The sequence below is a fragment of the Pleurotus ostreatus genome (assembly GCF_014466165.1).
Source record: "Pleurotus ostreatus strain PC9 chromosome Unknown scaffold_3, whole genome shotgun sequence".
Taxonomy (NCBI): domain Eukaryota; kingdom Fungi; phylum Basidiomycota; class Agaricomycetes; order Agaricales; family Pleurotaceae; genus Pleurotus; species Pleurotus ostreatus.
The window spans coordinates 2,332,443-2,359,734 of record NW_023503158.1 but is presented as its reverse complement, the minus strand read 5'-3'; the positions used below and the strand labels follow the sequence as shown (position 1 = coordinate 2,359,734).

At 50.1% G+C, this 27,292-nt stretch overlaps 7 protein-coding genes across 7 annotated transcripts; 4 read left to right on the top strand and 3 right to left on the bottom strand.

The window, feature by feature from the left end:
- Positions 1 to 1,061: 1,061 nt before the first annotated feature.
- Positions 1,062 to 4,782, bottom strand: PC9H_005373 (uncharacterized protein; the record flags this gene model as incomplete). The annotated part of the gene is made up of 11 exons (XM_036774946.1): positions 1,062 to 1,122; positions 1,181 to 1,293; positions 1,346 to 1,458; positions 1,515 to 1,557; positions 1,610 to 2,520; positions 2,592 to 2,788; positions 2,843 to 3,099; positions 3,154 to 3,287; positions 3,340 to 4,034; positions 4,088 to 4,663; positions 4,718 to 4,782. The coding sequence occupies 11 exons, from the start codon at positions 4,780 to 4,782 to the stop codon at positions 1,062 to 1,064; spliced, it is 3,165 nt and encodes a 1,054-aa protein (XP_036633448.1).
- Positions 4,783 to 5,868: 1,086 nt separating this feature from the next.
- PC9H_005372 (uncharacterized protein) lies at positions 5,869 to 9,613 on the top strand (the record flags this gene model as incomplete). Its single annotated transcript, XM_036774945.1, has 14 exons — positions 5,869 to 6,160; positions 6,239 to 6,681; positions 6,739 to 6,944; positions 6,997 to 7,166; positions 7,220 to 7,692; positions 7,749 to 7,818; positions 7,879 to 7,904; positions 7,955 to 8,317; positions 8,376 to 8,558; positions 8,618 to 8,805; positions 8,856 to 9,049; positions 9,142 to 9,322; positions 9,382 to 9,454; positions 9,518 to 9,613. 14 exons carry the CDS (start codon positions 5,869 to 5,871, stop codon positions 9,611 to 9,613), a joined length of 2,958 nt encoding a protein of 985 aa, XP_036633447.1.
- Positions 9,614 to 9,718: 105 nt separating this feature from the next.
- On the bottom strand, positions 9,719 to 10,646 carry PC9H_005371 (uncharacterized protein; the record flags this gene model as incomplete). Its single annotated transcript, XM_036774944.1, has 4 exons — positions 9,719 to 9,953; positions 10,059 to 10,169; positions 10,229 to 10,382; positions 10,439 to 10,646. The coding sequence occupies 4 exons, from the start codon at positions 10,644 to 10,646 to the stop codon at positions 9,719 to 9,721; spliced, it is 708 nt and encodes a 235-aa protein (XP_036633446.1).
- Positions 10,647 to 11,328: 682 nt separating this feature from the next.
- Positions 11,329 to 17,807, top strand: PC9H_005370 (uncharacterized protein; the record flags this gene model as incomplete). The annotated part of the gene is made up of 16 exons (XM_036774943.1): positions 11,329 to 13,044; positions 13,094 to 13,171; positions 13,228 to 13,304; positions 13,354 to 13,556; positions 13,614 to 15,331; positions 15,389 to 15,580; positions 15,628 to 15,748; positions 15,797 to 15,912; positions 15,967 to 16,052; positions 16,109 to 16,299; positions 16,349 to 16,488; positions 16,537 to 16,672; positions 16,723 to 16,966; positions 17,017 to 17,298; positions 17,349 to 17,726; positions 17,777 to 17,807. 16 exons carry the CDS (start codon positions 11,329 to 11,331, stop codon positions 17,805 to 17,807), a joined length of 5,709 nt encoding a protein of 1,902 aa, XP_036633445.1.
- A 369-nt stretch (positions 17,808 to 18,176) lies between these two features.
- Positions 18,177 to 20,626, bottom strand: PC9H_005369 (uncharacterized protein; the record flags this gene model as incomplete). The annotated part of the gene is made up of 21 exons (XM_036774942.1): positions 18,177 to 18,238; positions 18,285 to 18,316; positions 18,382 to 18,407; positions 18,463 to 18,517; positions 18,569 to 18,592; positions 18,654 to 18,726; positions 18,778 to 18,855; positions 18,908 to 18,940; positions 19,000 to 19,055; positions 19,107 to 19,188; positions 19,241 to 19,405; positions 19,476 to 19,652; positions 19,707 to 19,730; positions 19,784 to 19,806; positions 19,861 to 19,907; positions 19,964 to 20,130; positions 20,185 to 20,204; positions 20,257 to 20,269; positions 20,322 to 20,383; positions 20,436 to 20,482; positions 20,540 to 20,626. 21 exons carry the CDS (start codon positions 20,624 to 20,626, stop codon positions 18,177 to 18,179), a joined length of 1,353 nt encoding a protein of 450 aa, XP_036633444.1.
- A 396-nt stretch (positions 20,627 to 21,022) lies between these two features.
- Positions 21,023 to 23,603, top strand: PC9H_005368 (uncharacterized protein; the record flags this gene model as incomplete). The annotated part of the gene is made up of 9 exons (XM_036774941.1): positions 21,023 to 21,098; positions 21,145 to 21,815; positions 21,867 to 22,221; positions 22,268 to 22,359; positions 22,410 to 22,723; positions 22,795 to 22,828; positions 22,878 to 23,378; positions 23,435 to 23,494; positions 23,553 to 23,603. The coding sequence occupies 9 exons, from the start codon at positions 21,023 to 21,025 to the stop codon at positions 23,601 to 23,603; spliced, it is 2,154 nt and encodes a 717-aa protein (XP_036633443.1).
- Positions 23,604 to 23,990: 387 nt separating this feature from the next.
- On the top strand, positions 23,991 to 27,228 carry PC9H_005367 (uncharacterized protein; the record flags this gene model as incomplete). The annotated part of the gene is made up of 15 exons (XM_036774940.1): positions 23,991 to 24,095; positions 24,146 to 24,183; positions 24,238 to 24,252; positions 24,304 to 24,514; positions 24,567 to 24,898; positions 24,947 to 25,225; positions 25,280 to 25,302; positions 25,353 to 25,479; positions 25,543 to 25,682; positions 25,742 to 26,004; positions 26,063 to 26,095; positions 26,148 to 26,293; positions 26,351 to 26,505; positions 26,563 to 26,649; positions 26,711 to 27,228. The coding sequence occupies 15 exons, from the start codon at positions 23,991 to 23,993 to the stop codon at positions 27,226 to 27,228; spliced, it is 2,472 nt and encodes an 823-aa protein (XP_036633442.1).
- Between the last annotated feature and the right edge of the window lie 64 nt (positions 27,229 to 27,292).

Here is a 27,292-nt window from a genome sequence, read left to right as displayed (position 1 = left end):
GTGCAGACGGCGACCCGTTCCAACCAATCCCTCAACGGTTTTCAAGCGACTTCGAAAAATACGCGCCATCGTAGAATATGTCGCCCTTGGCTCGCTGGTTCGCGATCCAAGCTTCTTTAATGCACCGACAACCAAACTCTCGCCCTCGTTCTGGGTGATTAGTGCGCTGCTATGATTATGCCCGTTGAATTCGCGCAGGTTACGGACGGTGGCAGGCTTTCTGACTCCTGACGGGGACATTCTGTTGGAGTGCCTACCCAGGTTGAACGCCCTGCATGGATATCCTGCGCCATGACTGGATCGGGCAGCTCACTTGTTTGATTGCGGTGCTGTTTACTTGGTCCTCGTCGTTGAACGTCGCTAGCTCCTCCCATTCGGCAATGGACAGTACAGGCAGGGATTGGGCCATGGCTACGCGGCTTTCAGGGTCAAAATGAAGCGACTCGAAAGCTTCCAATGCTTTCAACGATAGCCTCGCGTCTTTCGGAACTCGGAGAGTAACCCCAGTGCACCAATTCGTCACTATACCTGTCGCCCTTTTCAGCCCACGCGACCACTCAGGCTCACTACTGCGTCTACCCCACGCCAAGTCAGCAAATGAGCAAATGGAGATGACGAAGGAAATGAAAGAAACTGACCCAAAGAGAAAAAAGCAAACAGAGAGCGGGGGTTTAGCTGTGGCCTTGTGGTACCTTTCAGTCACTGAAACTTGATCCTCTGGTAGATGATTCTGTCACTGATGATGGTTGAGTAGACTTCACCGTAGATCTCGGCTAGATAACAGCAATAATTGTTCGCTGCCTGCTGGATGCATGCGAGCCTCATCAATAGACGAAGATGCTGTTTTCATGTATGTGTAGGACTGATCCAAACGTACTCGTCTATATTCACCTTGACCTCGTGTTGATCTATAATCAGACACCCGTTGCCACTTCCTTGTGACACTGACACAACCAAACTCAACTGCATTGCTTAATTATTCCCGGTCCATCCAATTTTCACGATTTCTGAATGGGAAACAAAGGAAAGCTCTCCCATAATACATGAGTGATACATGTGAACTAAATCTTGGGTTCCTTGTATAGTTTGAGTAAGAGTGAGCTGCACACGACTGATACGGAACTAGAGTGACGCGCAGTTAGGACTTTACGGCGGAAACCGATCGAACTAAATGACTTACGACAACGCCATGGCTAATGACGCCCATACAGGATCGAGGCGTGTGTGCCCTGCAGGATAGACAACGCCTGCGGCAATTGGAATTGCTGCAACGTTGTAGATGACGGCCCAGAACTACAATAGGCGTGAACCCCTGGACTCGATGACGAACGACTGTGCAACTCACGAAATTGAAGAGAACGCGGTTGAAGACGTTGCGTGAAAGGTCGTATAGCGTGATCAAGCTACGCAGGTTGGAGGATAGCAGGATGAAGGACGCGCTGGATATGGCGACATCGCCTTCACGAAACGCAGTTAGTTCGCCAGCTCTACAACGAAGGTCGAGATCGACTTACTTCCCGAACCAATGGCGATACCAATATCCGCAGCAGTCAGTGCCTATTGGGATACTGTTCAGCATGACCGCCAGCTGGGACAACGAAAATCCTACCGGTGCATCATTAATTCCATCACCGACCATTGCCACGATGCAACGTTGATTCAAACGCGGCTTCGCGTAGAATCTTCGCAAGGTTGATGGCTGTCGTTTGCTGGCGTGCAATTGAAGCCACTGAACCTTTTCCGCTTTCTCGTGGGGCAGAACACCAGCGATGACATTGCCAGTGGGGATGCCTGCTGCATGCGCCACCGCCGTCGCTGTCGTGGCGTTATCTCCCGAAATGATCCATGTTTGTATACCCTGGGTACGAAGCCATGATATGACCTGCGGCGCTTCTTCTCTGAGTGGATCTGCGACTGCGAAAATGGCAGCAAGATGGAAGCCGGCTTCCGACGTTCCTTCCTCTCGCAAGGCCATCAATACGACACTTTTCGCTTCCGACCTCCATGCACCAAGCTGCTGCGAAACTCCGACGTCAATCGCTGCCTCATGTGCCTCCATCCATGCTTCGTTGCCTATGATGGCAGTGCATTTCATCGACGGAAAGTGCGCTTTCATCCCGCGACCACTGACTTCGTCGAAGTCTTCTCCAGTCATGGTGCGCGCTTTGGCGGCTTTGCAGTACGCGCGAATGGCGAGGGCGAGGGGGTGGGAGCTGGCGAACTCAAGCTCTGATGCAAAGCCCAGGATCGTCTCGCGGCTCCACCGCGTTTCAGCTGCAGGAAGGATATGTGCATCAGAAACCTTGGGCTCGCCACCCTGTGTGAGCGTCCCCGTCTTATCGAAAACCACGAGATCCACTTGGGCCATTTCTTGGAATGCTTCGCCACCACCGCGCGCGAGGATACCGAACTTTGCCGCGAGGCCGGAACCGACCAACAAGGCAGTCGGCGCAGCAAGCCCAATCCCACACGGACACGCGACAACGAAGACGGCGATGGCGAATCCCAAAGACCAGACAGCTATCAAATTAAAAGTCAAGACGTCATTTAAGTAAATTGACTTGCGTGGTACGAAAGAGAAGGGGACTCACGCCAACCTCCGGTTTGGATATCGAGGTAGTCCTCTGGCAGTGATCCCGTTAATCCCAAGGATAGCCATATAATCCAGGTGAGGATGGCTATCAATGTGATGACGGGGACGAAGTATCCTGTGACCATGTCCGCGATGCGCTCGATGGGCGCACGTTTCGTCTGGCCTTCGCGAACGACGTTCACGATGCGGTCCAACCTTCGTACGCATTGGGAATCAATCGCTGAGATGAAACGGATCGACGGTACTCACATCGTCTCTCCACCGATAGAATCGATGCGCACATGCACCATGTTCCCCTTGTTGATCGTTCCAAGGAAGACACGGTCCCCCGCCTGTTTCTTGATCAACTTCGCCTCGCCTGTCAACGAGCTCTCGTCGAACGCTCCCTCACTCCTTGTGGGTAGCATGACCAAAACACCGTCCGCCGGGGGAGTAGCACCATGCGGCACCCTCACAACGTCTCCGATGTCAAGCAGCTCCGCAGAGATTTTCTCGACGCCGAAGCCCTGCGGAGTGTCTTCGGAGCCGCCGCTCGCAGAGACACTGTCGGCCTTTTCCACATCGTCGTCGATCGAGAACCGTTCTTTGGTGTCGCTTCTTCGATTCAGGAGGTAGGCTTCGGACGGGCGGAGAGATCCGAGTGCCGATACTGCATCTGCGGTGCGTGCCTTGCTATAAGCTTCAATAATCCGGCCTGTGTTGCTAGTGTTATAGAAAAAACAAATATGTGGGCTATTCATACGCACCAGCAAGCAGGAACATCGTAAGGAAGACGACGGCATCGAAATAGGTGGTTGTCTCTCCCATGTTGGAATGGGTAGGTGATTGTCTTGCTGCTGTAGCGAGCAGACCGACAGAAGAGAAGTACGCGACAGTCACAGCCGCCGATACGAGCAAGTTCATGCTTCCGAAACGAACGAAGCGCTTCCAGATGGGCACTTTACTTCCCCTTCTCCAGAGCGCGCGTATTTCCTTGATGCTTCGCGTGTGAAAGAGGTTTGCGCAATAGAACATTACAGGTGTCGCGAGGAAGAATAACGACCATTCGATTCGAGAGGCATTCCCAGACCATATTGGTTGCATGAGATATTCCTTCGTGGCGTCTCCATCCTTCACGAGCGTCATATACACGATTCCGATGATGAATGTAGGGATGGCAATGACGATGGAAAGGACGAGACGGAAAAGGAGACGACGCTGTTCCTGCCGTTGTAAGGCTCGGGAGAGCTGTTCGAGGGAAGGGGGATGGTGGATGTATACATTGAAGGGAGGTGACTTGGCGGACGCTAGAGCAGCAATGATGTGCCGGATGGTAAAGTCTGGCACGTCGGGCGTGTATCTTATGGTGATGATGGGGTCCGTATGGTCATTAAGCGGCTTCAAAATCTCGACTCGCGACCCGAAACGCTCGAGGGCCGCAGAGACTTTAGGTGGGCAATTTCTAAGATAGATCGTGTTAGTCTCAATCATCTGGCGTTGATCTAGGCAACTCACTTGCAGAACATTCCGTCGACCTTGAGGGTGACCGTCCGAGTACCCTTCTCGTCTTCTTCTTGGAGGCGAACAGGGTGCACTGAGACCACTTGGGCTTCGAAACCACAGTCATCTATGGTGTCTGCAATCTCCTGCGCTAGCTCTCGGCGGTCGACGACAGCCTTGGCCGACTTTTCGATTAAGCTGACTGAGATGTCGGTCACACCGGGCATCTGCGACATCATCTGCGTGATGCTGTTGGTGCATGACGAGCACGTCATGCCGCCTACGGAGAGAACGACGTTGAATGGCCCATTTGGAGTATCATCGGACGCGGGGGTCATCCTCTGAGCCGAAGAGACATCTTCGCGACACATGGTACATTGGTGGAGGTGCTTCTCGCGCGAGAATAGTCCGGAGGGCTTGGAGGGGCCCGAAACGACGTCGAAACCAGCATTGGCGATGGCGCACTCGATTTGTGCGCTGGAGAGGTCCTTATCGTGGTGGACGGTGACAGCCTGCGAGACGATGGAGACCTCCACCTGACGGGGGCGCGGCGTCAAGGCATGCAGGGCCGACTCAATGGTGTGCACACAGCTGTTAGGTCTGGCGTGAGTCACGGCGAAGCCTAATGCGAACGCTGCTGCTTACCTGCTGCAGTGGAGATTGGAGACGAGGACGGTGGTCACAGAGTCTCCCAGAGGATTGGCGGACATTGGGGGATATCGGTAGGAGGCATTGCGGATGTAGGGAGGCTGATATATGGGTGCAGAGGAAGACATGCTTTTCTCCGAGAACAGATAAACGTACAAAGATCGCTTGCGAGTCGCATCGTTTATATGGTTTTGTCCAATAAATGCCTCAAGTGACGTGATCAAAGTGAGCCATTTCTGCGAATCATGTGATAGTATCCCCGCCCTGATTCGCCGACAAACATTGCTAGATGACTGATATAACCAAGATATAATTTAGTGCTGTACTCAGTAAGCGCACATCTAGGTGTACTGGTTAATCGAAATCAAGGGTAGCATGGATTCATTCTGACTCGCCCATATATCATGACCTGAATCAACTTTTATGTCTTGAGCCAACGTAACTAAATTTGAACCGTCTAGGCCATAAATACAAGCTCCGGAAATTCTTTGGGATGTACAATTGGAGCGCACCGCCTTGGCGATGTACGGGCCGACGAAGGCTGGCGTGAGATATCCCAGGTTAAGTATAGCAAGTTTCATGACGATAGGGGTCCGCTAATAGTCGCTCTAAGACCAAATAATGGATACTTGGGTACGCCTATCATTATGAAACTTGCTGTATCTTGTGAGTGACTTCGCCGCTGATGATTAACTTCACCTTAACTTTACCAAGCCCACGAGGCATCCGCTTCAAGAATAGCATCAGGCTGCGTGGCGTATCGTGAGGTCTTCAGGCGCAGAACAGCTCGTACAGGGCAATGGTGACAGTGGAAATTCATTTCGACGTGCTGACTTGCAGCATGTCGCCAAGCCCAATAGTTACTTGTGCGCGCCGTTATCCAACTGGGTCGATGAAGCTGGCAGTATCATACTGAGCGACGCTTAGTCTCGAAATGAGGTGAGCAAGGAATGCGATTGAGGAAAGAGACTTGGCCGAACTTGGCGCGCAGCGTTGTGATCGGATTATGTAACCGGGAGTGAGGCATTTGTGCGAGTCATGTGACCTCCCATATCCCCGGAGAGCATTTAAAATAACCTTTTGGCCTTTTTCACGGTCGTGTGCCCGACTACAAACAGACATCTCTTCAATTCGGAGGTCGCGGCGCCATGCATTGGGAACGACCAGCTAGAAAGCTCACATCACTGTTTAATTCGCCAGAGCGACCATCTCCTAGATCCAGTTCTGTCATCACCAGGTCGTCGTCGCCTGTGTCAGAGGCCGGTTCAGATTTTCCACTGCCCCTAGAAAATGGAAAGCCTCCTGTCATACTCGGAATATGTGCCATGGACGTCAAAGCCCGATCGAAGGCGATGAGAGAAATCTTGACGCGACTTGTTGAACGAGCACGAGGCATGATTGAAGTCAAAGTCTTTGGAGATAAGGTCATTTTAGACGAAGGTAAGTAAATTCAGCCATGAGTCGATCCACGGCGCTGACGGGACTTACCGTTTACTTTAAACTCATCCGACCTGCTAGATGTCGAAAATTGGCCAAGATGTCACATATTGATCTCCTTCTTTTCGACCGATTTTCCTCTGGATAAAGCCATATCTTATGTGAAACTACGAAATCCGCTCTGCATAAATGAACTTCAGCCCCAAGCGCTGCTATGGGATCGCCGACTTGTCGGTGCTATACTTGATCATATGAAGGTCCCGACTCCCCAGCGCCTAGAAGTTTCTCGCGACGGTGGGCCGAAGCTGGATCCAGAGTTGAAAGATCTAATGAAGCAGCGGCTTGGTATTGTCTTGGAAAGCTTCCAACCGCCCCCAGAGGTACTTCTCAGAGACGACGGCAATGCTATCATAATCGACGGGAAAGTTTTAGAGAAACCGTTCGTCGAGAAGCCCGTCAGTGGAGAAGATCACAACGTATACATTTATTTCCGTGGTGGAGGCGGTCGCCGATTGTTCCGGAAGGTGTGTTTTGCCCGTGTAATTCTTCTGTTTGCCCTCTAAACCTATGGTCGGCGAAAGGTTGGCAATAAATCGAGTGAACTTGATCCTTCGCTCAACCATCCGAGAACGGATGGATCATACATCTATGAACAATTCATAGATGTCGATAACTCTGAGGACATCAAAGTGTATACAGTTGGCAAAGATTACACACACGCGGAAACCCGGAAGTCACCTGTAGTAGATGGCGTTGTACGCCGTAATACAGATGGCAAGGAAATAAGGTAGGACTTCTGCTATCTTCATACTGTTCCATTCATGAGTCATGGAACCAAGGTTCATAACTCATCTAACCGATGAGGAGAAGTCGTGGGCTGCGAAGATATGTGACGGCTTTGGCCAACGAGTGTGTGGATTCGATATGCTTCGTTGCGATAATGGGAAGAGAAGCCAGGTGATCGATGTGAACGGATGGAGCTTCGTCAAGGGAAACGACACCTACTACGGTGCGGCGCCTCCTTTGATAACAGCAGCAACTCGACTCACGAAGCGCTCACAGACCGAGCAGCTGAGATACTCGCAACCCTGTGTATCCAACTCTCCTCTTCACCCGGTCGACCACTGCCCCCCGCAGATGTAGCTGCTCAAGAAGCACCGACATGGCTACTGAAAGCTAACGTCACGGTATTCCGTCACGCAGACCGCACACCCAAACAGAAGCTAAAGTTCAACTTCCCAATCGGCGAGCCGTGGACCCAGCCGTTCGTCTCGCTCCTCAACGGCGAAACCGAGGAGATCATACTCCGTGAAAAGGATCAATTGAAACAGATCGCTTCTGCCGTCGAGGAGGCCAAGAGTCTCGGGGCCAATGGGGAGGATCTTGCCAAGTTGACGCAGCTGAACACGGCATTGTTCAAGAAGATTGACTTTCCTGGCACGAAGGCGCAGTTGAAGCCTGTCTATTCCAAGAAACAGTCTGGACAAGTACGCAGACTCACGAAGCTAACGTTGGTGTTCAAATGGGGTGGAGAGGTATGCTTTCGATCATCAGGCATCCCCCGACTTGAATTAACTAATATATGAACTAGTTCACCCATTCCGCGCGGTATCAATCCAGAGACCTAGGCGAGAACATGAAGAAGGACATCTCCATCATGAGTGAGTTCGGCATAACCCTAATACTCGTGCGTTGTGCCAGGAATTCATGATGTGCTACAGATAAAGAGGTTTTGAATAATGTGAAAGTGCGTTCATTTCTTAACCTTCCTACTACCCCACTAAAGCTATTGTCTAGATCTACACGTCATCGGAACGCAGGGTGACAGCCTCGGCTGAGGTCTTTGCCACTGCGCTCTTCGACTCGCCTCCCACGTCCAACAAAAGCGTTGCATCCTCGTCTTCATCACCGACCCCTCGCTCAGCACGGTCTTCAAGTGATGGCAGTGGCAACAATAGTCATCGAAGCAAGTCACCCATCAGAGCTCCCCCTGCTCTGATTATACGGAAAGACTTGTTGGATGATTCTAATGCCGCTAAGGACTTGATGGACGATGTCAAGAAGCGTTTGAAGATCTTGCTGAGACCAGGCGAGCCCGAGAAGCGCCCCGAACTCACTTGGCCCAAGAGCATGAACAAGGAGCCTGTAGAAGTGGTCAAGGTAAGATCTAGGTCGTTCGAAGTGAGCAGCGCATTGACTCGGTGTTCTGCCTTCCTAGGAAGTTATCGAGTTGCTGAGCTCTTTCCGAGACATAATGAGGAAGAACTACGAGACCCTCGATGTGTATAAGATCCAAGAGCGATGGTGTTGCGGCGACGAGCCATTCCTGTTCAGGGAGCGGTGGGAGAAGCTCTTTGAAGACTTCTGCGACGTCGAACAGAAAAAGTTTGATCCATCGCGAGTACGTTGTTTCTCTTTGTTATCGTACCACCGCCGTTTACATAGCATGATACTTCCCAGGTCTCTGAACTCTACGACACCATCAAGTACTGTGCCCTGCACCATCGCCAGTTCCTCTTTGCCATCTTCGATGAACAAGGCCGCACAGGAGGTCTTCACGATAGAAAGCTACATGAGTTATACGGTCGAGCCAAGGCCCTCTTTGACCTCGTAGCACCACAAGAATATGGCATTGAGCCTGATGAAAAGTACGCTGCGAGGTTTTTCATTAGATCATTCTACTGACGTACCAACTTAGGGAAGAAATCGGAGTGCTGACTTCGCTTCCTCTCTTGCACAAGATCGTTGGTGATCTTGAAACAGCTCGCAACGATGGCGAATGTTCTTTGACTCTGTACTTCACGAAAGAGAGCCACATTCACACTTTGATGAACTTGGTGCTGTTGTCTGGCTTGCCGATAGCGAACCGCCGAATACCAGAACTCGATTACTGTGTACGTGTTCTATGTTCTTCTCACAAACATACTTGTCTGATTCAATGTCCCGCGTTAGTCTTCGATAACGTGAGTTATTTGTCGCATAAGATGGGTTCTGTCTGATTACTGTCACCACTTTTAGATTTGAACTGTACGAACGCAATCATGGGCGGGGCAAGTCAGATAAGGAATACTCCATAAAGATCTCTCTTAGCGAGGGTGCTCACTCGTCTAATGTTCTTGACTCGACGCTCGATGCTCGGCATTCTTTGAACGTGCAGGCTCGCAAGTACGTCTTTCCTCTCGCCGTTCATGCTTGGTGCAAATGCTGACATTTGCCCTTTCCAGAAAACTCAGCCAGCATCTGCCCTATAGTCAAGTTATCGAGAAACTCTCAAAGCATTTCGGAAGGCTAGCAGAGGTTAGCCCCCTGGCGTTCAGCCATGATATACATCCGTGCTGATGTACGGCGCTCTTCTTATAGAATGATGACAGTGGCCCAGATTCACCATACGAGTTCATCCAGCCATCCGTCTTGCTAGCTTCCACTACCACAGAGGACCTCACCGTTATCTCATGAATCCCTTTATGATCTACGCAAGACTATATACATACATGCATTTACATCCTAGAACAAGAGCAACTATCTAATGGACCTTATAGGTTACCTCCGCGCAATACCAATCTACGTAATGATGCCCAAACCAATGGTCTGAGATGTGGGAGATTTCACAGCGACATCGTCGTCTGTCAAAAAATGGGTCCAATCCCGGAGGCCAAATTTCGTCCGGTATTCTTCGAGTTTCTCGGGTTTGAGTTCAGCAAATGGTACTGGTGATGGTTTGTCCATCGCCCGCGCTCTTGTCAGTTTTGCGGATTGGATAGCTTGGTTAGCAAAGCCTTTCGGGTCTTCGCGATACCTATAAAAACGTAAATCGGTCACCAACATACAGGATGAGGAAAATTCATTACATCCTACAATACGATAAGTGATCGGGAACGGACAATGCCAATAAGCCACTGACCTCAAAGCACCCTTCGAGATGGCATCATCCTCGTTTATTTTGTCGAGCGCATGCTTCTTGAACGCGGCTTTAATCCAATGCAGAACGTGAAATATGTGATGTTCTTTCGGTCTACCATGACACAGGGAATCAGCGAGATCGTATGCATGCAGAATTTCAAGAGCACGAACCTCCAAGGTCGAAACAATGGTCCGAGATTGTAGTTACCTGCCTCATCTATCAAGGGATGATACGGCGGGTTCACGAACTTGATCGCAGGGGGACTCTGGGGGTAGTTTGTCGGAAAGGTGAGCGTAAACTTGAATATAGAACCCTCATAGTACCCTAAAGGTTGGGTACAGGCCTTTAATGGAGGATCGTGGTAGTAAACACGAACGTACCCTGATGGACGAAGAACACCGCATTCCATACCATTAGATTCTCTTCCGACGGCGTCACGTACATCCCAAGTGGCGCATGGGCCTCATTTCGGAGAGCAGCGTATTCAAAAGCAACGGCCGCTCGTGCAATGGTGTTATTTGCGGAATCGACGGCTATGTTACTGGACGATGAGCGACTGGGCGGTATGCTGAGGTTGGCTCGCGACATGGCCAAGCCGGTGGCGTTTCGGCAGGCTTCATTCCCACTAATCAACCCCTTTGTGAGCCCCTAGCTACAGGGGTCAGTGTAGGACGGTCAGGACGATTCAGATTAAGGATTGCATCTGGAGATTAAGGTACCTTGGTTGTTGAATAGGTGAATGTGGCCACAGCAAATCATGGCGCTCCTCTGGAACTCAAAAAAGTATATGTGAGGGCAACACAGTTCAATATCAGTTGTATATTTCTTGACAAATAACAAGAGTTGAAACTACAGTAGGTGTTCATATGACATTGGCGACGAGGAAAGGTCAATACCTGGCATCATCATAGAGCATGCAACCAAGTCGGGCCATCTCCACCTCAGCTGCCTGGGGGCCATTCCTTTGTAAAGGTAATTACCATTCCCATGTTAGATTCCCTCATTATGTTATACTTTACTACGTGCACATATTAGTTCACCGTACATCTGAGGTTTCTCAGTACAGTACCTAGTTATCTCATCAGGTCCCCAAGGATTTGCAGCTGAGCTTCGGTACCAAAGATGTGGTAGTTCAATGGTGCCCCTGATCCTTAAGGAGTATCACGTGATCAGCCCAATTTGGGCTTCCTCAGAGGCCATCAACTGCTTGAACCTTCAGTTATACGGTTACTGTTACGCTGTTCACGACATTCATGACCTCTTACGCGACATGGACAACAACTCACCAAAGCTGACGAGGTCCGACTCTACTGGTCCATTCGCGTATCAAACACGTCTTTTGGAACGCACTAGCTCGCGTGCAGGCTCTATATCGCGCAACAACTCGACACCACACAAAGACTTGCTTTCAAATCTCACAGGGTCATCGAACGGCACCCCGACGAATACGAGAAGATGGACGCCTACGCACCGTGTTGGACATAGCCTGGATGCTATACGCAAGTGGGAAGAACGGGCAAAGACTGAGACAACAGACGAGGTTCAACACATACCGCGATCGGCTTCCCCGACGAAGATGGGGTCTGATTATCGGAGCTCGTATACACCGGATACGAACCGTATAGGGTCGGGCTCGAGCTTGAAGCATGATGATGATCGGCCCCCAACGCCGCCCCCCAAGAACCAACCCGACGAAGACGTCTTCCGGACTCCAACGTACATGAAGCGCCGCACAATGCCATCGCCGATTGTAGCTTCTCCCTTGTCGCCCAATAACACGGGTGCTACCGTCGAATCTGGCCCTGGTATCCTGGGAAGGCCAGTACAACAGATACATATCCCGAGTTCGTTTACTTCGTCATTGGCATCATCGTCCAGTTCGGGGTATAGACCCCGAACGACGAGCCAGGTTGCCGTACCCCCTTCACCTGTCACACCTTCATCTATTTCACGCGCAGGTACGGAGAATGTCTTTGGTCTAGGGCTCAAGAAATCATCACCACCCGCTCGGTATCGTCGATCGAATACTGTAGATACACCACCCCCCAGTTGGCAGAGGTCTCCTACCAAAGACTCCGCTGCCCCTCCTAGTGCCTTGGATACACTGCCACCCAGTTGGCAGAGATCTCCCGCCAAAGATACATCCACACCTTCCTCCACAGATACACCTCCACTAAGTTGGCAGAGGCCCGCCACCAAAGATACATTTGCGGCAGCGCTGTCTCCAGCACCTAGCCTTTCGAGGCGCCCTACATCCCTCTATGGGTCACCCTATACAGCCGCACCTCCGTCACCTATTAAAAGCTACTCAAGGCCCTCTTCTAGTGCCGGCTTCTCCTCCGCAACGAGCTCAAAGGTGACGAACGATGAAACACCCCCACCGTCTTCATCGGTCATGTCTCCAACGCCTTACCGTAGTTCGTATGTGGCGAAGAAAGCTTCCTTGTATGGGAGTAACCTCGGTACAGGACGGAAGCTTGGTCGGCATTTGCCCCGTATAGCAAGTGGAGACGGGGACGAACATTGGCTAGAGGAACAGAGGACAACGGAACAGAAGGATGAAGAGGACCGAGCTAGCCGCAGAGAGAAGAGGGAGAGGAGGATGAGGGATTGGGGTCAAGAAGAGGCATCGTCCCCTGTGCGCCGTCAACTAACTGTTGATCCGGCGCCAGTCAGCGCGACCGATGTGGTTGGGATTCCAGGTCGGCGTCGTCTGGCTAAGGATGCGGCTCCGAGTACTCCCACATCGCCCCTCCCATCTGCCAGACTGCTACGAGGGACATGGGCTGATGTTGAGAGGCAACACATTCAGGCTTACGAGTATCTATGCCACGTTGGTGAGGCTCAGCAGTGGATTGAAGGATGTCTTGGCGAAGAGCTTGGATTTGGTGTTGTGGAGATGGAAGAAGGGCTGAGAAATGGTGTCGTGTTGGCGAAGTTGGTGAGGGTGTTCCAAGGGGAGAGCGTGGTTAGGAGGATTTATGAGGCAAGTGAACTTATTTTATTAGGAATAATCGTCGTAACCCATGGTTCAGGCGCCCAAGCTGGATTTCCGGCATTCGGACAACATCAATATATTTTTCAATTTTGTCCGGGAGATTGGACTCCCAGAGGTATGGTGTTTGGTTCCTTGTTCGAAAGATACAACCTGATGAATCTCAAATCGTAGTGCTTTATTTTTGAGCTGACCGATCTTTACGAGAAGAAGAACCTTCCCAAAGTTGTCTACTGCATCCATGCGTTGAGGTATATCTGTTTCCCCTTAGGTCTCAGCCGTATTGAACCATTCCTATAGTCATCTTCTTGCTCGCCGTGGAATGGCAGAACGGATAGGTAACCTGTATGGTCACCTCAAGTTCTCCGATGATCAACTACAGAAGACACAGAAGGGTCTTTCTGATGCGGGTGTGCCCATGCCTAACTTCGGCGACATTCAGCGCGAACTCGCAAAAGAGATCAATGAAGAGCCAGAGGTGGAAGTTGAGACTGAGGAAGAGCGTATGTCACCCTAGTCTAAACGTTGTTGGCAGGGCAATCTCATATCAGTCTCGATAGGACGCGACCGATTACTTATGGAAAACGAAGATTCGATTATTGCCGCACAATCTCTGTTCCGAGGATTCCTCGCTCGCAAAGCTCAAACCAACCTCCAAATGCGCATGCGATTGGCCGACAGATATGTAGTCAAACTCCAAGCCCAATTCCGGGGAACGTTAGCAAGAAGGGCTCGGGCCCAGCACAGACAATCGCAATTGCAGCTACTCCCTTGGATCATATCTGTGCAAGCTACGGCCCGTGGCGGGCTTTTTCGCAAACAATGGTATTTGAAGGTGCGCCGTATCAAGGCCTCGGTCCCGCATGTAGTCAAGGTACAGGCACAACTTCGAGGCATACTCCTACGTAGGCGCTTCGCTAAACTCAAGGCAGCTCTCAGAAAGAGTAATGTCTCGGTCACCAAGTTGCAATCCATCGCACGTGCCCGCATCGCGCAAAAGGCGCACAACGAGATTGCGAAAACGTTCGCGATACCCCTCGTTCATCGTTCAGTCGTAGGTCTACAGGCCCATGCGAGAGGCGCCTTGGCAAGACGAAGAGTAGCTCGACTCCATGCCTTACTCAAGCGTACCGAGCCTAGTGTTGCAAGTGTGCAGGCGCAATGTCGGGCTTTGCTAGCACGAAGGCGCTTCCGCAACCAACTAGCTAAACTTGAAGACGTCACGAATGTCATTATTCGCATCCAAGCCGCCGCCAGAACGTTTTTAGCCAAGAAACGACTCCTGGCGCTGATTCGCGGTCTACGGCGCGCCACTTCTACGCTCGTTGGCCTTCAAGCCCGTGCTCGAGCGAAGTTGGCACACCAGAAACACGTCAACTTACAGAAGGCTCTCGGACAAGCGAAGACTATCGTCGCCGTCAATAGCTTCCAGGCTCGCGCTCGAGCTGCATTGGCGCGGAAGAGACATCAGGAACTACACCGAGAACTGGAATTCCATTATCCAGAAATGGTTGGCCTACAAGCTGCCACACGAGGCGCTCTCGTGCGCCTGGAATATCGTGCTTGGAGAGACCATCTGAGGAGCAGCTACCCAGTTGCGACTATCCTACAAGCAATGCTCAGAGGGACGCTCTTCCGCAAGAAGTTCCGTGCCAAAATGGAGTACTTCCGCGTCAATCTCTCCAAGGTGGTCAAGATCCAATCCCTTTTCCGTGCCAAGGAAACAAGGGAACAATACCGCCAGCTAACAATGGGCACCAATGTTACGACTGGCACAATCAAGAATTTCGTTCACCTTCTTGATGACTCAGAAGCCGACTTCCAAGATGAGATCAAGGTCGAAAGGCTCAGAAAGAGGGTCGTCGAGAGCATAAGGGAGAACCAAGTTTTGGAAACCGATCTGAATGATTTGGACGTGAAGATTGCCCTGGTCGTCGACAACGCCAAAAGTCTGGAAGAAATTCTGAAAGCTAGACGACGTCTTGGCGGAGATTCCGCTGCAGTTCATGCTGCGCGCACATCCCTCTTAGCAGCACATAGCGACCCATTTTCAGGAGCTGCGAGCCTTGACCGGGAGGCGAAAAGGAAACTCGAGCTGTATCAGCAACTTTTCTACCTCCTACAGACCAGGGGCGATTATCTCAGCCGCCTTTTCACAGAGCTGTCTGCCGAAGAAATTTCCGAGGAAAACAGGAAGTTCACCGAGCGCGTTGTTCTGACGTTGTTCGGTTATGGTCAAGATCGGAGAGAGGATTATTTACTTCTCAAAGTGTTCCAGGTTCGCATGCACTCGCTCATATGATCTGTTTGCGAGGTACTTACGCTTCGGGTCTAGCATGCGATTCGAGATGAAGTGAATGCTGCATCATCCATTGAGGATGTTGTTACCGGTCACCCGATGTACATGAACATCGCGGTGCATTACGTGCGGCGGAAGCAAGTGATTTATGTTCGGGATACCCTGCAGGCCGTCATTCGCGAAGTCATCGATACAGAAGACCTTGATCTTGAGGCTGACCCATCTCTTGTAAGGACTCTACATTTGTTTCAGCCTGTCTAGCTAACAGTCAGAAGATTCATCGCACCAGAATCGATGTTGAGGAACTCAAATCAGGAGTGCCGAGCGGCGTCCGCAAAGATTTACCATTTCGAGAAGCCTTGAACGATCCTGCTACAAGAACAGAGTACATCAGGCGTAAGCCAGTTCTCCGCCTTGGGTTGAAAAGTGGCTAAAGTCAACCAGATCTCCAAGTGTTGCAATGGTGGACAGAGGCCTTCGTCACTGCTCTCACCGCTTCGACCAAGAAGATGCCTTATAGCATGCGATATCTTGCGAGGGAGACCTTGAGCGCTGTCCGAGTACGTCTTTGCAATCCAGCGGTCCTTCTTCCTCCAGCTAATGGTTCATTCTAGGAGCGATTCCCTGGTGCTTCAGAGGAGTCTTATGCAGCCTGCGTGGCTCGGTTGATATACTATCGATATATCAATCCTGCGATCATGTATGTGATAAATACTAGCGTACGTATCATTACGCTATATTCATCTACTTTTTCAGCACACCGGAAACCTTCGAGATCGTAGGGAAGACAATCGACATTGGCTCGCGCAAGAACTTAGCCCAGATCTCCAAGATATTGACACAGATAACTCATGGCCGAGAATTTACTGAAGACACACCTAGCTATATTCCTATCAATGGGTATGTCAGTAAGGCGATTGGGCAGATGACCTCCTGGCTATTGGAAGGTTCGTGGTCAGATCGGCTCATCTTGTTCATGACCGACGCATTCAATAGTTGCCGACGTGGCCGACGCCGAATCTACGTTCCATGCTCACGAGTTCCTCGACGTCACTGCACAGCCAAAGCCAATCTACATCTCCCCAAATGAGATATATACGATACATGGACTGCTTTCCCAACACTTGGAACATCTCGTCAGTGATTCCGTCTCTCGTTTGTTGTTTAGCTAATGTCTCGAATAGGCGCCGAGTTCTGATGACACCCTGCGAGTGATCATCAGTGAATTAGATGGCGTCCCCCATCTTAACGATGAACTCAAAGATGCCCGCGATCAAGCTATCACACTGGAACTAACGAACCGGTTTGCTCATGTTGAGGGTAAGCCAACGTCCTTCCAAAGCCTACAGTATTTATCAACATCAACTCAGACTCTGAGGCAAAAGAGAAGGCTCTTTGGGTTCAAGCCAAACGTGGTGTCCTTGCCATTCTCCGTGTCCAGCCAGCTCAAGAGTTAGTCGAGGCTCTTATGCGACCTGTCAACGAGGTGGACGAACAACGCTGGGAAGAGGTTTTGGACCATGAGATGGAGAATGAGCAAGTTCGTAACATTGACCGTCGTATGCCGTCTACCTCTGGGGCAGATGGTACTTACCGTTTGGAGGACATACGCTCGTAAGCTCCCTTTCTGACGCTCTCCCCCCTTTTTTCTCACCCAACCCTAGGTTGAAATTCGCTGCGGTCAAAGCTCTAACAATATCTTTCCTTCTGGACCTGGAGACCCTAGGGAAGATTACACGGAATGACGGATTTCAAGGCATCCTAAATGCGATCGCTGTTGACGTTCGAAGTAAACATCGGAAGCGCTTGCAACGTCAACAGGAAATGGAGAACATGAACCAAGCACTCACAGACTTGTCCGAGCGCAAGCGAAACTATGAAGAGCAGATCAACAGCTATCACAGTTATGTCGAGAGCGCGATAAGCACGATGTCCAAAGGGAAAGCGTAAGTTTGATTTTTCAAGGTTAGTTCTGCTTGTCTAATGTCTTAATCAGCAAGAGCGGTTGGGTTGTCCCTTTCACGAAGCAGTGGTCGCATCTTCGCAATCTCCAGCGGTCAGGGCAAGCTCCCCAATTTGGATCGTATCTGTACACGGCGAAGGATCTTTACGAAAAGGCCATTCTCCTGTCTGTTGACCAGTACTCACCGCGGCAGTTTGATAAGATCCATCTCATCATCTCGTCAAATACTCCCGGTGTCTTCAATCTCCTTCTTGAATCCACCATTCACGGAATCACTTCAAGGCTTGCAGGCGAAGACATTCGGCTGGAGGATCTCCTTCAGGCTCGCTTTGACAATCGATCTTCGTACTCACTATTCAATGGCATCGTCAAAGTCAATCTCAACCAGTTCTTGTATCAGCTTAACAAAAAGTGAGTTCTTCCCTGTTCTCGAGTCGTATGTTTACCATTCCGCTGCGCAGGTTCTACCGTTCGAGTTTCATATTTGGTTGATTGGCGCCACATTCATTTCGCCGCTCGCTGCTGCATACTTTACGATCTACTTGTAACGATAGCTCATATGTATTCGTCACACAACCTAAACATAATCTCCCTACAAGTGTACATCCAAGTTACATCTTCGGTCCAATTATACACACATTTCATAGAGTGAACCGGAATTCAGGATGGCGATCCCCTATCGGCGCCTTAGTCTTTCCTGCATGCCGGAGGGTTTCGTATGCCTCGATGTTACATTGGCGGCGTCCCTCTCTTCGTGCTTTGTTCTCCCACATGCAGTACGATCTATTCAATATTATTAGGGCCATATAACACACTCCCAATATGAGGAAACATACACATTGACCGCAACCAGCAACCATGCTAGGATGAGGAAGCCGAGTGAGATGCTATGACCTCGAATGTATTTGGGCGCTTGATCTTCTCTGCATCAGGCATTTTCAGAGACCGCGAATCAGAAGTCTTGCTTACCGCTCGTGTAGCTAAATGTGGCGACGAATCCGCTACGGGCAGCATCGATTCATTAGTAATTAGTAATGTCTCAATGGACGAAAAGATTATGCAATACCCGGTGTTTGCAATAGCGAGCTGCAGCTGAAGAACGGATACAAATGAGGAGTTGGTCAGTTGATATGTGTAATAGTCTTACCGCAGTGGTCGTTGCCTTCTTATAATGTCCGCTACTATTGTTAGGTAGGATCGATCTGGAATGACAATTTAGGCGGTATTCACGAATTCGAGGTAAGTAAACCCACAAGATACAGGGAGCAGATGGATATCTGCGGATGACGAAATGAGCATCTCCGTCGGCAGAACACCAGAAAAGAGGAAAAAACTCACACTCCGGCAGCCATTAAGAAGACCGCAGCATATCGCCCAGTGTTCGTTTGCGCAGTGATAGCGACAATGTATCCTGTATAAATGTAAACATTAGAACAATCCGACAATCTGAAGGCGTACGCACCAATGATTGCAAGGGGGAGACAAATCAGGATGAAAGGTCCCCTCCACTTGAGCTTATCGCTCATGATAGCTACAATAACTAAAAAAGGGCATTGAACCCAAGCCGCCGACATGCCATGATGGAAGCATACCTGTGAGAACGACGGCAGGAACATATGGTGGGACTGTTACAGGCGGCCAGTAAGGAACCAAACAATTACAGAGAAGCGGCAGCAATCTTCACCGGTATGCAACTGTGCCTGCCCGCCTGAGTATCCGAGTCCTGCGACAATGGTTGGCCTAATAATAAAATCAGCGGTGTGTTGGAAAGATAATATGAATAGAACCTACAAAAATAGGGAGTAGGAATACAGGCTGACAATGAGTCCGAAGTACGCCAGCCCGGTGCACCATGTCTGGATGTCGGTCACTCCTTGATAATTTAGATCACTTGGAGTAACAAGCAAAGGAGAAGTGATCCGTACCTCTCATTACTTCTCGCCACTCAAATTCTTCAACACAGTGTGTTGCAAACACTTCCTTCGGCGAAGACTCTAGTGTTTGAATCGTATCTTCCTTCTCATGAGTATCCCTCTCCACCGGAATGGCGTCAGCCGATATCATGGATTCGTCCATGCGGAACCGCCGTGCTAAATTGGGCGTCAGCTTCGAATATATAATTGGAAGCCTTCGCGCTTGTTAAGGAAGCTGCCCACTTACTTGCGAAAGTTCTTTCTTCTTTGGTGAGGAACTTTGCCGACTCGAGATTAGCAGGAAGGAAAACGGCTGATACGATCGAAAGGATGACAGTAGCAATCCCCTCCAGTATGAATATCCAACGCCAGCCTGATAAGCCACCTACGCCTTCCATCCTAGTGATGGCAGTAGCGAGGAGGCCTGCCGAAGTCCTTTCAAACTTACGGCAACAACTTGATCGGAGGAATAACGCACCACCGAAAGCACCGGATAAAGAGGCTTCGAAATCTCAATGAGTGATTGATTCGTAATTGTCAGCGAACAATGCCCACCAGAGGCGTAGAATATGCCAACCCTAGCCGCATAATCGTGAGCAGAATTTCCAGTAGAGTACAGCACATGACCTCACCGTAACTGAAGTTCATGTCGCTTGTAAATGGTGCTGAGATAAAGGATCTATATTCGATTCACATGAGACCCGGCTCCATGGTACGATCTTAGAATCAACGAACCATCCCCGGCAACAGACCGCCTTCGCATAGACCGAGGCACATCCTTATCGCCACCAAACCGCCGAAGTTCTGTACGAGACCTGTCAAAGTGGTCACGACGCCCCACAGACATACGAGGAGAGGGATCCAGCGATTCGCTCCCACACGTTGGATGACCCAATTAGATGCTAGATGAACCTGAGTCTCGTGAATTGAATGATTCTCCAACTCGGTAGACTTACGGAGTTCTACGATAATGTAGCTAATAAAGCGATGAGTGGTGAGTATGTTTAGGAAAATGTACGCCACATTACGATGCATAGAAGACTGTTGTGAGAGGTAAGTGTCGTACAAAAGACATGCCGATCCGTATACTTACCCGCTAGTATGGTGTTGAACTGGTTGCCGTGTAGCCCAAGATCCCGCTCCAGCCCAGCAATTCTAAACACTAAAGTCAGTGCGGTTTTTTGTAGGGAAGTAAATAGGAGACAACCTAGCATTGCCAATGTTACTTCGGTCGATGAAGTTCGCTAGCCACAACTACCGGTATGTCAGTACGGAGTTCGGTGAGAAAATACATCTGCAGCTCCAACGTACGAGAGCCAAAGGAGGTAATATTCGGCAGTCTAATTTCCACAAGATACGTTTTGTTAGCGCTCTGTGGTCACTTTCTTGGAAGGACATCGAAGTGGTAACGCGGGGGGGAGGAAGGGAAGGGCCTTGCTGGCTGATAGCGTCTTTAACTCAATTTTGTATTTGGTAGCTTTGATGATAAAGGCCCACCCTTTCCCCACATGAATGATCATGGGGTGAGGTCACTTCCGTAGTAGTGCAATGCTGAAGCCGATGCACATTGGATGTACCTCTACGGCTCGCGTTCCACTAGATCCATGAGGATTTCATGAGAAAACAAACGGTTATTATTAGCAGAAGTGCGGGCGGGGTATATTATTCTATTGGCGTACTTCCAGGGATCACGGCATACTGGAGTGCGCTGAAAAGTTGAACTTGAAGGGGTTATCAACGTTGCCTTAAAAAGGAAACTACAGGTCGCCGTATGGGCGCCTAATTGCTGCTCAAATGTCATTACCACCACCACCGTTCACAGGACCACCGGGGCTGCAACCGCTGCCTCCTGGTTGGTCGCAACATTTGGGTATGAGTGCAGTCCAGAGAGATATATGCCACTAATAGACTTATAGCTCCCGGGGGTCAGTCGTATTATTACAATGCTATCACCAAAGAGTCCACGTACGTCCGGCCGTTACCCATTCCTTCGCAAGCCGAGACCTCAAAAAAGCAGAAGAAAGAGAAGCCTCTGGTTAAGACACCAATACCGGGAACCGACTGGATACGTGTGAAGACGACGGAGGGGAACATTTTTTATACTAACAAAACGGATAAAAAGAGCGTATGGACCGTTCCAGATGATATTAAAGATGCCGTGGCTGCGCTTGAATTGGAGGATAAGGAAGGAGAGGAAGGAAGAACTAGAGAAGCAGAATCCGTAGCGAAGACGGAAGAGCAGGAACGGCTGCGGGAGGTTGAAAGGATCAAGTCGGAGGTCGCGGGGATGGTGAAGCGTAAAGCTGAGAGCCCGGAACCTATGGATGAAATTGTCATATCGAAGAAGCCCAGAGTCCAGGATGAGGAAGATGAAGACGAGGACGAAAGTGAGGAAGAGGATTGGCAGAGGGAAGCTGCAGCACAGTTGGCGGCTGAAGCTGAGGAAGAGAGGAAGAGGGCGGAGGAAGAGGCTACTCGTATGAGAGATGAAGCAGAAGCAGAGGCGAAGAAAGCCAAGGAACAACCACAGATCGTTATGCCCGAACGTGTGGATTTATCTCTTGACGAAGCTAAGGCGCTATTCAAGGTGAACATATCCAATCAAGGGCCCCAATATCTATATTGACATTTCTCATAGACACTCCTCCGCGAAAAGAATATAAATCCTTTACACCCTTGGGACACCTGCCTCCCTTTGTTCGTGTCTGACCCTCGATATGTGCTTTTGCCATCAGTTTCGGCGCGTCGGGAAGCCTTCGACGAGTATTGCAGGGATCGCGCGCGCGAACTTCGGCAGTCTCATGTTAGGAAGGAGAAGGAGGATCCCATGGCAGAATTCAACGCGCTTCTTGTCGAAGAGGTGAAGAGCACAAGAACTAGTTGGGGGGAATTCCGCAGAAATTGGAAGAAGGACCGGCGCTTTTATGGATGGGGGAGAGATGACAAGGAAAGGGAGAAGCGGTTTCGTGAATACATCAAGGATCTGGGTGAAAGTGAGTCGTCTGTGATCCTTGTTGCCAGTTTGTTCAACTACGTTAGAGAAGCGTGCCGCTGCACAGAAAGCCGAGGCAGATTTCTTCGTCTTATTGAAGGAACACGGAGGTATTACAGAGCAATCCGTCTGGAAAGAGGTATTTGCTACGTGGTCCTACCTACCTATCATTGCTAACGACATATCTAGGTAAAAAAGAAACTTGTTCAGGATAAAAGATACGACGCTGTTGGGTCTTCGTCCTTGCGAGAGGGACTCTTCAACACATACCTGAAAGCTGGCAAGTGGAACTCGGGTTCGGGAAGCACCACAGGTGACCTAGTTGCGGGGGACGATGACAAACTAGAAGATGAGGTAGACGCTGCAAGAAAGCGGAAAGAGCGAAAGGAGAAAGCGGTGAAAGAACGGGAAGAGAAAGTCAGAACTGAACGAGGGCGCGTAGAAGCTGAGATCGGTCGTTCCAGGATGGGGCTATCGAAGGAAGAAGGCGAACGTGAATACATGTGCGCCCTTTACTTACTTCTCCGTGCCAGACGTTTATGGCGCTCAACGTGATATTCTTCTTTGTCAACAGCTCGATGCTCGTTGACGCTATCAGGGACCCGACGGTACGGCGAATGCTCATCCTTGAACATATATCTCACAACCTTTTGACAGGTTTCTTGGGATTCTGTCCTTCCTCAGCTCAAAACAGACCCTCGCTTCCTTAATTCGCCATTACCTCTAAACCAACAGCTCCTCCTCTTCCATCAGCATATTGAGCGGCTTGCAAGCAAATATACGACCGGTCTACACGACTTATTTCGGACTCACGCGCCAACATTGGCCACAAAATTCACCGCCCTGCCTGTCTCTGAGATACTAACCACCCTCCCAGCGGTAAAATTAGGGCTAAGCATCGATTCCTTAGAGCAGGAGTTCCAAAGGTGGCAACGCGATCGGACGGCAGAAGCGCGGCGGGACTTCGATGAGATGATGGCAGAGAACTCATTCGTCGAGTTTTGGGGCCGCCTAGGAAAAATTGGTGGCGAGGGTGTGGATGGGGGTGTTAAAGCAGATGAAATTGGTGAAGATGAGGGTGAAGCTTTCGGTGGCAAGGTGGATATGAAAGTATTGGCAAAGAACATCGACGTCAGTGACATAGAGAAGGTGTTGCGAGTAAGTGTTCCATGAATTTCCATGTCTTTCCGGTTTTGATCCGACTCACTTGCCAGAACGACAAACGATATATGATGTTTGATCATGTGCCAGAACAGCGTGTGCAGTGGGTCAGGGTAAGAATCATGTTTTATTCCTCCATATACCGTTCTCACCACCGTGTTGCCCTCACAGGAGTACCTAGCAAACTTATCAGCTCCAAAATTATCCGTACACGCAGGTTGACGATTGAAGAATGTTGAAGGACCTCTACTATATACATTGTTTTGTAACGCTATTGCTTTGTTCACGGGCTACGCTGGCAAATATTATCCGTGATCGACGATTTACTTGACTGCTAACTACACCATGCACCAGAGCATCATGGCTTGACACGTCGCTTGCAGAACCGTTAACTTGATTCCCATCTCGGACGTTCCTTCTCAGTGGGAAACACCCCTCCCGGAGATGGGAACCGCTTCGGACATTCCCCCTGTAAAGGGTGACACGCTCTGACACGTCAGTCAGCGTTTATATATCCCGTAAAGCTCACCATTCATCCTTACCTTTCTTAATTGTCGTTGTGTCGAGTCCAGAGTGGAGTTATAGGCTTTGTAGTTCAGCCATTGCAGTATGCGGCTCCTTCGTGCCTTCGTTTTGGCTTTGACCGCCTCTACGCCGTATGTTTTCAGTCAAGAACTGAATACTGAGGCACCAAAAGCGAAACATAATTACCAGGTGAGCGGCCATATTTCTGTGAGGAGAGTCCAAGACTAACCAATGTGTAGAGCGACGTCGCCCGCCTTCGTAAAATTGTCATCAACAGGTGAGGTTTATGTGCTTTCTCCGGCGTGACGGTAAAGCTAACTTGTATACCTAGTTTGTACTCGCACAAGTAGGTTGTCGCTTGCTGGAACCAAAGCGAATGATACGAGTTATGACCAAGGGATATCTTTATTCGGGAACTGATCTCCAACGCAAACGACGCGATCGAGAAACTCCGGCTCACATCACTCAAGGACAAGTCGATATGGGATGGCTCGAACCCATTGAACATCACCCTCAAGCTTGTAAAACCAGAAGGCGACCAGCCTGGCCGTATCATCATCTCGGACACTGGTATTGGCATGACCCCAGAGGAGTTGACAACCAACTTGGTACGCCCACGGCCTTCGTTGTTTTCGAACAATCACTAATATGCATATCCAGGGTACGCTCGCAAAGTCTGGCACGTCTGACTTCCTTGCTCGCGCGGAGAACAGCGACGCGACTGGCACAGGGAATCTCATCGGTGCCTTCGGTCTCGGTTTCTACAGTAGTTTCCTGGTCGCGGATCGAGTCTACGTCGCATCCCTCCCTCCAGCCACAGCGCAAAACCCGAACCCCGTCCAACACGTCTTCAGCTCATCTGCAGACGACAGCTCGTTCGAAATCTACCCCGACCCACGTGGCAACACACTCGGAAGAGGCACTGAAATTACTCTCGTTTTGAAGAACGAAGATTTGGAATACTTGGATGCAGATAGGCTGACTGACCTGATGTACGTGTTTTCGCTGCTACCATAAACGCGATACTCATTTGCTGTTAGTAACAAGCACTCTTCGTACTCGTCTGCATTCCCCATCTATCTCTTCACTCAACGCACGGAAGAAGTTCCCGACGAGGATGCCGTCCAGGACCTCCCACCCGCTGACGCAGCTGAATCGACTCCAGCGGCAGAAGAGACCCCCGAGTCCAAGGATGAGGACGAGGCCACCATCGAGGAAGTCGCGGAAGAAAAGGCAGAAGAGAAAGCTCCGCCCAAGATGAAGACTGTTGTAGTCGATGAGTGGAAGCACTTGAATGAGCAGCCACCCATTTGGATGCGGTAAGCGGCAGACAATATTGACCGCCCTGTCCACTACTGAATTCATTCCATTAGTGATCCCAAGGATGTCAAAGAAGGTACTTCTAACGGATACGTGTCTAGACTCGTCGCTGATGGTTTGTCACAGAGGATTATACCAACTTCTACAAGGCTTTCTTCAAGGAAGTTGAGAGCCCCTTGGCATGGCACCACTTCTCTGGAGATTCCGGATCCGGTGTCTCCTTCCGTGCCATTGTATTTGTTCCTGGTTCCCTGTCAGTCTCCCAATATTCCATGCCTTCCACAGTTGATACTCAAGGACATGAATGATGCTATAGTGACGAGCAATACTGGCAACAACCTTTGGCCAGCAAATCCAAAGATATCAAACTCATGGTCAAGCGCGTCTTCATCACGTCCGACCTCGGCGATGAAGGTTTACCCAAGTGGGCGAGCTGGGTTCGAGTCGTCGTTGATGGTATGCTCCCAATCCCTGCTCTCCTCTATCAGTTAACTTATTCTTCTGTCCGTCTTCAGCGGAGGACCTCCCGTTGAATGTCTCCCGCGAAACTCTTCAATCCACGCGCTTCTTGAAGCAGGTCAAGCAAGTCATCATCAAGCACCTCATCGGCATCTTCAACAGACTGGCAGACGAAGAGCCTGCCAAGTTCGAGAGATTCCAAAAGAATTATGGATCTGTGTTGAAGTTGGGCGCTGTCGAGGATACGAAGAACAGAGAGAAACTCGCTGCTCTCACTCGCTTCCACACCAACCACAAAGACAGCCTGTCGCTTGACCAGGTAAGTAGCCTTCCACACTCCAAGGATGCCCATACCAATGTGTTACCCCAATTTATAGTACTTGGAGAACAAGAAGCAAGGCCAGAAGCAGGTAAGATAACAACCCGGGGTTAGTGCTTAGTGCATTCCTAACAGACGTGTAGATCTTCTACCTCGCTGAGATGGGCAGAGAATTCGACGACCTCAAGAAGAGCGTTTTCATCGAGAAACTTGATGCTCGTGGATACGAAGTCCTCCTTCTCAACGAGCCTCTGGATGAGATCTTGGTGCAGAACATCCGTCAATGGAAGTGAGTAATCGCTTCATACCACTTCTTAATTGTGTTCGTTGATCACCAATTGTACAGGCGAGTTCCCTTCCAGGATGTCGCCAAAGCTGGCCTGAAATTCGGTGACGAAGAGTCGCAGAAGGATGAAAAAGCTGAGATGGAGGCTGCGAAAGAGAAGTTCAAGCCGCTCCTGGATTACTTGAAGAAAGAGGCTGGTGACAAGGTTCGGGAGGGTGAGTACATTGTTCGGGTTACTTTCGTCACAATTGGATACTCACGTGTGTCTACAGTTGTTATCTCCAACAGACTTGTAACGAGTCCATGCGCTATTGTGGCTGATCAACACGGTTACACCGCTAATGTCGAACGCATGATGAGTGAGTGCCACATACTGAACACAGGCCCCGAAACTTGCTGACGACAATACCTCCAACCCAGGCGCTCAGAACGGCAAGAAGGAGACGGACAAATTCATGCTCCACGAGTACGCCAAGAAGCAGAAACTCCTGGAAATCAACCCACGTTCACCACTGATCGAGGGTCTCCTCCGTCGTGTCGAGCAGCTGCCCTCCGAAGAGGAGGAAAGGGACCTTGAAGCCGAGGACGAGCTCAAGGAGGTTACGTCTATCCTTGTCGACGGCGCCCTCGTCCGATCTGGCTTCGAGGTCCCCGACTCCAACTCATTCTTCTCGCGTGTCGACCGAGTTCTGCGACGCTCCTTGGGCGTTTCGGAGACCGCCCCCACCGATACGACAGTCAACCCCGCCCCACCCGTGGATCCTGAGCTCCCTACTGAGGAAGAGATGGCGCCCCCTCCATTCATTCCAGAGGACCCTGAGGAAGATGACGGAAAGGCGAAGATCATCTTACCAGATCACCTCAAAGACAAGGTCTCGATTGAAATGGAGGAAATCGATGAGGACGGAAACCCAGTTCCTCAACATGATGAACTATAAAGTTCATCGCATCTTGTAGCATAATTTATCCGTACCTATCACATCACAATGTTTTTGGCAACAA